This window comes from Chlamydotis macqueenii, chromosome 1 (genome assembly GCF_036417535.1).
Source record: "Chlamydotis macqueenii isolate bChlMac1 chromosome 1, bChlMac1.mat, whole genome shotgun sequence".
Taxonomy (NCBI): Eukaryota; Metazoa; Chordata; class Aves; order Otidiformes; family Otididae; genus Chlamydotis; species Chlamydotis macqueenii.
Window position 1 is genome coordinate 188,314,653 of NC_141556.1, and position 11,046 is coordinate 188,325,698.

General features: G+C 46.5%; 1 protein-coding gene across 1 annotated transcript in view; it reads right to left on the reverse strand.

The window, feature by feature from the left end:
* Positions 1-5,269, reverse strand: part of FREM2 (FRAS1 related extracellular matrix 2) — a 136,549-nt gene extending 131,280 nt beyond the window's left edge. The window contains exon 1 of the mRNA XM_086742026.1: positions 118-5,269. Coding sequence (XP_086598152.1) covers positions 118-5,269 — 5,152 coding nt within the window. The remainder of the gene's footprint in view (positions 1-117) is intronic.
* Between the last annotated feature and the right edge of the window lie 5,777 nt (positions 5,270-11,046).

Consider the following 11,046-nt stretch of genomic DNA (forward strand, 5'->3'; position numbering starts at 1 on the left):
ATAAAGGCATTATAAACAAGCTCACAGCTGGAAAGCTTCTTCTCTCAATTATTATAGAGTTTAGCATCAACAAGAATCTTTCTAGTGATCTAAAGAAAGCATGGAGTATTGTAATACCTTGGGTGAACTGGCTGATGCTATGGTTGCCTCTCCCCAGGTGGATCAGGAAGCCATGGCGCGGTCCCTCTGTGATTCTGAACTTGAGAGTAAAGTGTAAACTGTCCCTGTCTTCCACTTTGAGCACCTTGTTGGTAATCAGAAACCCGATGTGACCTGTGGCCAGAATACGGAGAGTCTGAGCACCCTTATTTATTACAATTTGAGGCACACTATTGTCCACAGCCATTATTCGAATCTTCATAGTCTGAGGTTTCCTTGTTTCAAACACAGTGTTGGGGAAGACATAGAAGTCAGTATGAGTGCCATCTGTAACAGTGAAAGAGAAGCTATCCTCAACTGATTCTGTGCCATCGTGTTTGTAGCTGATAAGATTTTCATTTAGATCTTGTTTAGTGAAGGTGGTGACTGGTTTGGAATTATTGAACGTGATCTGACCATGAACGGGTAATTGAGTGATGATAAATTTTAGCAATGTGTCGGGTGTATCTCTGTCTTCTGCAGTCAGTTCAAATGGAGTTATCAGTTTGTATTCATTTTCACTCACCACCAGGTTATGGATTGTGACGACAGGTTTCTTATTGTCCACATCACTGATAGAAATTCTGAAAGTACGGAATACAGGGTTATAGCCATCAGTCACCTCAAACTCAAAGCTGTCCATTTTCACCTCATCTTCTGAAGTGTGAATATAATAGACTTTATTGCCTGCTAATAGGAGCTGAGTAAAAGTGGAGATGGGTACCCCAGGCTGATCTGTGCATTCAAGATGACCACGAACAGGTGCTCTGGTAATAGTGAAAACTAAGTTCTCATCTGGACTATTCAGGTCACTGGTGCTAAGCAAATCAGTAGTAAGAGTCACCTTCCCTCCTTCCTTCAAAGAAACTCCTTTGCTGATTACATCTGGGAAGACAATATCAATGCTACCTATTGTCACATAAAAGTAGCGGTCAATGAGAGGATTTATTCCATCTGTCACATCAAACTTGATAAGATCACGAACTCCTTCTCGGCCAAAATGCTTATATCGAATTAAGTTTCTGTCCACTTCATCTTGGGTGAAGTTCATCCCCAGGGTAATATTCTCAACTTCACCTGAAGGCTTTATTCTCTGCAAGAGGCCTTGTCCTGGCCCATATCTTATAATGTATGTCAAGGTTTTGTCTTCAGAATCTAGGTCAGTAGCCTTCAATATTCTGTTATGAATAGTTCTAGTTTCCCCTATTTCAATCTCCAAACCATCATTGATGGCCATTCTGGGTGTCTCATCATCTACAGGAATAACCATGATGAATACCATTTTCCTAACGGTATGCTTCCCATCTGTGAGTTTCACTTCAAAATTGTCCTCCTTTGTCTCAGAGTCATCATGTTCGTAGAGGATGTTGGAGCTCTCTGTTATCTGATCCAAGGTGAAGCTCTCCACTAGGACAGTTCCATTGATCAGCTGGTTCACAATGTGGCCATGCCTGGGAAGTCTGGTGATTGTGAACATTAACTCATCAGCAGGGATGTCCGCATCAGCTGCATTGAGGATAGGGGTATCGATAACCAGGCTCATGCCTTCCATCACAACAAACTCTCGCATAAAGATTTCAGGCTCTTCATCATTGATGGGCATAATGACAATGGGGAAAAAGTGCCTTTGGGAAAAGTTAATACCATCAGAACAGCGGAAAGCAAATCTGTCTTCAACAGGCTCTACACCCTTATGTATACTTTGGACATAAAAAATATGCCCTTGACGGAGGTCTTTCAAGGTAAAAGCACTTATAGCTATACCTGCTCTGGATTTTTCAGATCCTGGGGCTGGAGAGATGTTCTCTACATACCCAGATGTGGGCTGAGCAACAATGGTGCAGAGTATATCATCATTAGGAGTATCCACATCTTCAGCCCTGAGGTGAGCAGGAGTAATGACCCGTTTGTCACCTTCTGTTACCACAAACTGCTCCCCCACAAAAATCTCTGGGGCTTGACTGTCCACAGGAAGAATGGTCACCAAGACAGAAACTCCTTGAACAACATTGCCCCTGACGCTCCACTCCTCAGACAGGTCAGACAAGGTAAGGTTGAAGGTATCTTCTTTGGGCAGAAGGCCTATTTCACCACCAGTGTGAGCATATACCACAGCACCATCCAGCAGATCTCTCTGGGAAAATCTCTCTGCAGGTACCCCTTGGACCAGGATGTTCCCATGCTGAGGAGGATCCTCTACAATGAAGGTCAACATTAAGTCATCTGTATCCTCATCCGTGCCCTGAATGACATTAGCAGTGATTTCAGCAGCACCATTCTCCAGCACATCCAGGTAGGAACCAACTGTGCCTGGGGGCAACCGTAGCGTAGGAACCTCATCATCAACTGGGTGCACGTTCATTTTTAGTGTGATGGGCACAAAATGAACCCCATCACTCACATCAAGCCTGCAGGTATCACTGTTGGTCTCAGCTCCACTGTGCACATACACCACCTTCCCTTGTCTAATATCCTCCAGGCCAAAGACACCTCCTGGAATTAAACTGTACCCAGAAAGCTGCAACTGGCCATACCGAGGAGCCTGGGTCAGGATAAATCTGAGATGGGCAAGCTCAGTGTCCGTGTCACTGGCATCCAGCTCAGTTGTACTAATGACATGGCTGCCTCCCTCAGGCAAACTGAAGCCAGTATTAGTGATTTCAGGAGGTTGGTTATCCACAGGCTGTAAGTAGATAGTGAAAGTCCCTTCGGCTGCATTGCCAGCTGCATCTTGCACTTGATACTGAAACTGAATCAAATGAGGAGCCACTCCCAGTTCTTCCTGGGGGGGACGGTAAGATATCTTGTGATGATTGATCTGGGCTTGGGTGAAGTGGGTAATTTCCACAGAGTGATCCTCGGTCAGCACGAGGGATCCAAGGCGGGCTCCATATGCATCTGGAGGGTGGTTAGTATCAGTGTCAGTGGGGGGCTGGGTTATTGTGTAGCGGAGTTCACGGTCCCCTGAATCCTGATCTGTGTAACACAAGTGCTTCCTCCGCAGTGGAGTCACCTGCTGTTCTGCAACTATTAAGTGCAGGCTGCTGCCACTATGCAGCTCTGGGGCTAATCTGTCTATGGGATGTACCCGGATCACAAATGTCTGCGGTCCGGAGCGGTTGGGTGGGTCGTTGTCATCCTGGACTCTAAACACAAAGTGGTCCAACACAACCCCAGGGCCAGGGCTGTGAGGGCCAAAGTGGTGGTAATAGAGACGCCCTTCCACAATGTCCTGCTGCAGCCACTCTCTCACTGGCTTTTCATAGATTAAGGAGCTCCCTCCTAAACTTGGCACCCTTCTCCAAGAAAAGCCCTCATCTTCCTCCTCTTCCCAGCCAGGAGGTGGCTGTGCTTGACGGAGGAGGAGCTGCCCAGCAATGGGGCCAGACTCCACTGTGAAGAGCAGGATGGCATCCTGCGAGTCAATGTCAGTGGCGCTAAGAGCCTGGGTGGTGATGGGCACTGTTTCACCCTCAGCCATGGCCAGCCCCGTGTTAGCATTCAGTAGAGGGGGCTGGTCATCAGTGGGCACCAGGGTAATGGGGAAAAGGAACTCAACACGGTGACGAGAGCCACCATCTTCCAGCCGCAGCACCAGGTTGTCACTGAGTGGAGACTCGCTGCCATCATGCTGATAAATGACCCGGCCTGCTGCCAACTCAGCCACTGTGAAATGTTTACGAGGGGCAGCAGGTACCGGGGTGTCCTCCAGCAGAGTGAGGTGGCCATGCCTCAGCCCTGCCACCACACTCACCCGCACCTCCTCAAGGTCATCCTCATCACTGATCACCAGGTTGGGGCTGGGACCAGGGCCTGAAAGAGGCCGTGACTGCCCCTCATAGAGCAGGAGGCCAGTGTTGCGGGTCACCACAGGTGCGAGAGTGTTCATGGGCTTCACCACAATCACAAAGGCAAAGGGCTCTGAGGCCGCACCCTCGGGGTCCAACACCTCCAGCTCTAGCTCAAAGAGCCGCTCCCGGTCTGAGTCCTCCGTGGGCGGCTGATAGGCGATGCGCAGCTCCCTCACGTCCCGCTGGCTGAAGGAGGAGACAGGCAAGGTCCGGTCATCTGTGCTGACCATATGCCCCTGGCCGGGGCCAAAGGGTGAGGTGATGTTGAAGAGCAGCAAGTCTGGTGGTGACTCGGCATCCTCGGCCGCAAGCATGTCAGGCGTGAGGGCGGTGAGGACAAACTGGTCCACCTCCATCATAAGCATGGCCATGAAGCTGGGTTTGGGGGCGACGTTCTCAGTCCCGCCCCGGATCCGCACCAGCACCTGGAAGTACTCCCGCTTCAGCAGTGCCCCACTGTCCGCCGCCTCCCGCAGCTCCGCCACCAGCGGCACCAGGTCACGGTTGGGGGAGCCGCCGGCTGCCGTGTGGCGGTAGCGCAGCCCCAGGCGCAGGAACTCCTCGCAGTCCCACATCGAAGCGGGCAGCGGGCCGCCCCCCGCCGCCTCCCCACCCGCCGCCGCCGCTGCCATAGAGGGGTAGTTGAGGATCTCTCCGTACCGGGGCAGCCCGGCCAGTGGCGGCAGCAGGCCCACTCGACAGCGCTGCCGGCCCGGCTCGAAGGCGAACTCCAGGCTGCGGGCGTCCAGCGGGTTGCTGGTGCCCCGCAGGCGCTCGACGGTGAGGGGCAGGTTGCGGGTGACGATCTCCAGCTGGGTGAAGAGCACCTCCACCTCCAGCACCAGGGGCAGCACCAGGGAGCGGCTGGGCGAGTCGTAACGCAGCTGCAGGCGGACGCGGTCCCGGGCGGGGCTGCGGCCGCCCAGGTGGGAGTACTGCACCTCGCGGGCCCCGAAGTCGCAGGGGAAGCGCCTGGGGCTCAGGCGGCCCGGCCGCTGCCACAGCGGGTCCTCGTCCAGCACGGTGAGGTGGCACCGGTCACCCGGCTGCACCTGTAGCACCAGGTCCCGCGCGGGGTCCAGCCAGGCGGAGCGGCCCAGGGGCACCCGCAGCCCGCGGTTGGCCACCACCACGGCGGCCGCCTCCGGCGACCACGGCGAGGAGGCGGCGGCGGCGCTGCCGGGCGGCGGATCCGGCGCCCCCGCCCAGGCGCAGCCGGTCAGCAGCAGCAGCAGCAAGCCGCCCAGGAGCCGCCGCGGCGCAGCGGGCAAAGCCTTCATCGTCCTGGCCGGCGAAGCGGAGCGAAGCGCCGGGGGCCGCCAGCAGTGGCGTCTGCACTCCGCAGGGGACCGAGTCGCGGCCGCGCTCCCGCCGCCGGTGCCACCCGTCCGGACCTCCTCGCCCCGCGCACACGCTGCGCTTTGAGGGGGAGCGCGCCGCGCTCCAGAGGGGACCCCCACAAACTGCAAAGCCCCGCCTCGCCTCTCCGAGGGGCCAATAGGCAGCCGCGGGGGGCGAGGCCGTCTGGCGCGATTGGACAGAGCCATTTGCCAATCTTGCAATCTACAAGGGGGACAGCCTCCGCTTACCGCCCCCTCGGCCCCTCAACAGGTTGTTGAGAAGGCGCAGGGGAAGTGGCGGGTTGAGCCCTGGCCGTGGGGGAACGGGGAGGGAGGGGGAGCGCGGAGCGCCCGCAGCCCCCAGTGTCGGGGGGAGGGCGGTGCTGCTTGCCCGCGGCGGAGGCGCGCACCGGGAGGGAGCGTAGCGCCGCTCCCCGCTCTCGCCTTAAATCCTGGCTCCCGGGGGCAGAATTAGAGCGGGGCTGTCTCCGTGTCGCCGCTTGGGAGGGCTGGCGGAGGGGGAGGGGTGGGGGTGCTCCCTTCCCCTCAGGGTGCGGGGCGACAGGTGAGCGCGAGGCGGCGGCGGGAGCAGGTAACGGCCGCCCCTCGCGGCGGGGGCGGCGCCGCACGGTTCCCGCCGCTGTGCGCCGGGAGGAAAACGGGTGAATACCCCCGGGACAAAAGCACCTTCGTTAACAGCCGGGTTCACTCCGCGGAGGACACTTGTCGCGGCGGCGGGTGAATAAAAGCTGCACAGTGTTTCTGCCACCTTGTGTCTGCAGTTAAATGCAGACACAATTAATTATTAATAAGAGCCCGAGCTTGCAGGAGTTACTTGCCTTTTAAAATTCCCAATGGCAGGCTCTGACTTTTAATTCATCTGTTCCCACAGCTGCTGAAATTCTTTCTTACTAATGAAACCTGATCCACAGTCTGTTTTAAAAAAGGTTTCTAACAATAGAAAAGTGAAAAGTACTAAGGAGGAGCAGATTCAAAGACAACCCAAGTCTGTTGTTTGGAAATGACTTTGTGTAAATCCGTGATGCCTTCTTTTAAAACAATCTTTGAAGTTACCCAGCAGTGGTGGAGCAACGTTACGGCACGTGATCTTGTTTTCTATGTGGACAACTTGAATTTGGAATTTCAGGTGTGGGCACAATCAGCGACATTTATGTTTAAGTATTTATTCCAACAAATAATTCAGCTTGATTTGAGGTAGGGGGACATCAGCGGGCATCTGTTCTACAACACTGGATTATTGCAATTTGTGGGATACTTTTATGTTATTGGCATACCTGTGGAAAACTGCAGAAAGCTATTTTGTTACAGAAGTCTGTACTGAATTATGGACTTGGATGCTGCTGCAGGAGGTAGTGATTCTAGTAGTTTGGTATCTAGTAAGTTCAGCAACACTAATGTAACTTGCTACCCTTATGAGGCATTCACCCTGGATTTCCACAAGTTAATGTCTGATTTCTAGGCCTCAAAGGAAAATAATTGAGTAGAAAAGCTGAGTCCCAGCATCAAGGATCTCCTATAGTTTCATGAACATGGTGGCAGCATCTCTTGTCAGAGATTACAATATTCAGGATGGAGTGACTGGAATTGCCCAGATATGATGGTCTCATGTCAAGTCCTGGGTTCTGTTTTAAAACAAATAAATAAATTAAAAAAAAAAAAAACTACACACAAAAAAACCCCAACCAAAACCAAATGACCCAGCACAGAGGTTTGAGACAGCATAGGGGTGATTTGAAGGCATGTCTTCCTGCATGGGCATGGGTTCTATTCTGTTCTATGAAATGTGTATTGTCTAAGTTTGATTCCAGCTTTAGGCTATAGTAAAACAAAGTTTTACAGAACCAATGTTCAGTAGAAATCTTCACATGTATTCACCTCAAGGGAGAAAGATTTTCCTTTTTTTTTTTTCCCAAATAAACTCCCTTTTGCAGAGTTTGCCACTCAAACCATGTGTGTACATGCATATATGCACATATGTGTGTAGAGAGATTTAGTGAAAAGGGGTAATAAATCTCTTACAAATAGCATCTATCCTTTTTATTTGTTGTTCTATCAGAAGAAAAAAAAATAAGGTATCTAATGAAAAGTGCGTTATTTTTTTGAGTTCTTAATATTCTTAGACTGTTAGGGATAGCCAGCAAACATGTACCTTTAAAAAATTTTCTCTTTAATGATTAAGTATTTTGAACCACTTTTGTAACACAGCAATCTCTTATCTGTTAAAGTCAGTCCAGTATTTGTTGCAATGTTTATCAAGAGATCATAACTGGAACATCTCTTTCCAATTGGTAAAGAGAGTTAGAGAAACCTGGTAGATGAAAGAATAGCTTTTTAAATACTTCTGTTGAAAGTGATGGAGAACAGCATTCCAACAAATACATTTTTGAGAGATTTAGCTGCTTAACTAAAAAAAAAAGAAATAGTGAAGGGATGGGACTAACCCATGTCTGATATAGAAATGTTTTATTTTCAGTGGATAGAGGGTCTAGTTCTTTGATCTTGATTACATCCATCATCAAGTAGTAAATCTCCATGTACAAACAGCAGAAGTCCTCTTTATTTTTAGCAGTTGCTGTCTTGTCAAACAACTCAATGAGCTCCTGTGCCACAGTCCAAGTACAAAGTGCAAGATGTAGGTTTTTTTTCTTTTCACAGCACAACATAAAATAAGAAGTGCTCCAGATTATAGAGTTGATAAGAATTTTGAAAGGATTTTCCTTGGCTTGCTGACTTGGTTGTCTTGTGCCAACAGTTGTGTTCAAATCATACTTGAAGAAAATTCATCTTGGCTAAATTCTCATCTAATGACAGCTGTAAATGCAAAGCATTTTCCTACCAATTGTCTCTGAAGTCAGTGTAACAAATCAGAATTGGGCCCAATAACAAGTCCATTGATGTTTTAAAATAAAATTTTGGTGAATAAACTGACTGGTATTTGACTGGAAAGAAAAAAACACCAAACTTTGCATACTATATTTCTGAGTCTAATCAGAAACAGAAAGCTTTAAGATAAAGAAGACTTGCTCATTCCACGGATATCAATTAAAAAATTGTGATCGTGAAAATCTAGTGATGGATATTTCTTCTGAAATAAATTACCTATGAGGTTCAGCAGGATAAATCTGAATTTTAAGACATTTGTTCATTAAAAAATGAATGCAAATTGGTTCTTGTTTTATATGCAGCTTTTTCTGAGGGCATCTGGCTTCTGCTTTTGATGATGGATCGCAGATTTATATTCCTTATTGAAACCTTCACAACTGAGAGTTCCTGTGTAAGACAAACAGAGGTTTACTGTTCATCATCTCTGTATAAATTTACAGTTATCAAAGACTGCCCTCTGTTGATATGGTATAATCTCAACAGTAGCGAAGCTTGATTTTTGTCATTACGTTACTTTTCATTGGAGTTTTTTACTTAGTGATAGAATTAATTCCAATTACTAATTAATTAGTAAAAATGAAATAATGTAGATTATTAAATTCTGGAAATGGAGACTGAATATGACATACAAACGTCTGGGTTTTTAACATTTTCCAAATAGCATGAATATTTCATAACTTACAAATGCAAAAAGATCTGCCATCTCTTGCCAACGTATACTAGCTATCTTGCCAAGGAAATTAGGAGAGCAGGGGAGAGGATGGAAACAGCAAATTAGATTACTGGGAGCCTTTGGACACTTATTGGTTATATAAGTAATTTTGCTATTACAATTCAGCTCTGAAGGCCATGTGAAAGCAAGCTGTACAGTACCTAGCATGGCACAGAGAAAATTTTCATAATTCACAATGTGACAAGTGATTTAGTGTACAAAGATGAAAAGAAAAATCCTCTATAAATAGTCTACTGAAACACAGAAAAAATCTGAAAATGTTAAATCAGCCAGATGAGAGAGTCTCAGTTCCCTGTGTATAGCTATACTTGACCAACAGCCTTTCTGTTGCTTCCATACTCACTTTTTCTTCTCTTATTTCATTAATGAGATATTATGCAAGTGGCTATTGGTAAATTACTGGGTGTAGTTTTTTTTTTTTTGCCTGGGTATATGCAAGAGTATTGCTAAACTGTAACTTTCAGTCATCCTTTTTCTGCTGATATTTCAAGAGGCAGCCAGCTGACTCAAAAATCCTGTCTTCTTCCTGAGATTTCTTCTTTACCATCACTCCCTGTAAATGTGGCGTTGTCTTGAACCTGTTCTTCATTTCTTTCATGACTTCTGTTTCAGTCCAGATATCTGTTGCCCTGCAGGCAGAGTTGTTCCTGGAAAGTCCAACACTGCTAAATCTTGCATCCATAGTTTTATTTCTCTTTGCCTCAGGTAAATCTTTGCCTTGTAATATGAAGAAACTTCACTGGCTTCTGTCAGGATAAGGTTTCGTTCCTTAACTTGTGAAATTCTTCTACAGTCTTTTCTCAAAATTGATTTCTCTTGATGCTGGGTTGAGTATAATGCTAGTTTCTACATTTAAATGTACCTACAGTAAATATGACCACATGATCCAGCCAAAATTGGCTCCAAAACCCAGTCCGAAATGACCCTCTTTCTAGAACTCTTCTTAGACTTTTGTCTTCTTACTTTATGATGTTTCTTCCACTGCTGCCCCAGTAATTGTTTTCACCTGCCTAACACTGGCACCCTGCCCACCCTGCATGACTCTAGTACTATTTTTACTTCAACGTTGGCTCTTTGAAAACGTATTTTTTAAGTCAACCTTGTTCAAGCTCCTTCTGACTTCAGATCTCATCAGCAGCAATGGGTTTTCCTTTACATCTTTTCTCCTCTGCCTTTTGATCACTTTTACTCTATTTATTTCAAAGCCAAAATACAACTTCTTGATCTTCTATTAGCAATGAGAAAAGACTTGGTAATTTACTAGATTAAATAAGTAGTTCCATCAAGCTTTCTTACCTATGGTTTATGTCTTGTATTTGGACTTTTTGAAGTTTTTTTTTTTTACTATGATTATGGAATTTATAATATTCTTTTTAAATGTACACTGACACACACATATATGTTATTTGATCTGTAGTGAAGGCAACAATAATTACACTATACGCAACATAGGTGTTTTCAAAAAAATATTTAAAAACCTAGACTTTCTGAGTCCTATCTCAGATTTTCCCTGGGTGAACTTGGTGAGTGGTTGGAAATGTTCTTGGCAGGAACTGACCAAATGCTGTCACCAATGACAAGTTCATCTCAACATACAATCCAGAATAGGTACATGTTGGTATAAGTATATTGCGTTGGACTATAATTATGTAAATTATAATTATGACTGAAATTGTGTATCAACAAGGAATTATTGGTAAGACATTTATTACTTATTAGTAAATATCTAATACTTGCTGGAGGTCAACATAGTCAAATCTTCCATGTTTATACATTTATCTGAAGTGCCCATTTTTAAATTTAATTTTTTTTTTTAATTTTAAACTGGTTATCTACTCTAATGTATATTGCCATGTTTTAATTACGGATAACTGAAATTCCAGTACAATCAAATGCTTGTATATTTTCTTAATGAAGTAAGTAGGGAAACATTCCTGACACCATTTTCTTTGGAAAACAGAATGGAAGCTACTTAGTGGATAAGAGGTCAAGTCCAGGCTAAGTTGTTTAACTCATTCTGTCCCACAAATGCCCTACGAATACATATTTTCATGTTTGGATACATGCAACATTGTGATTT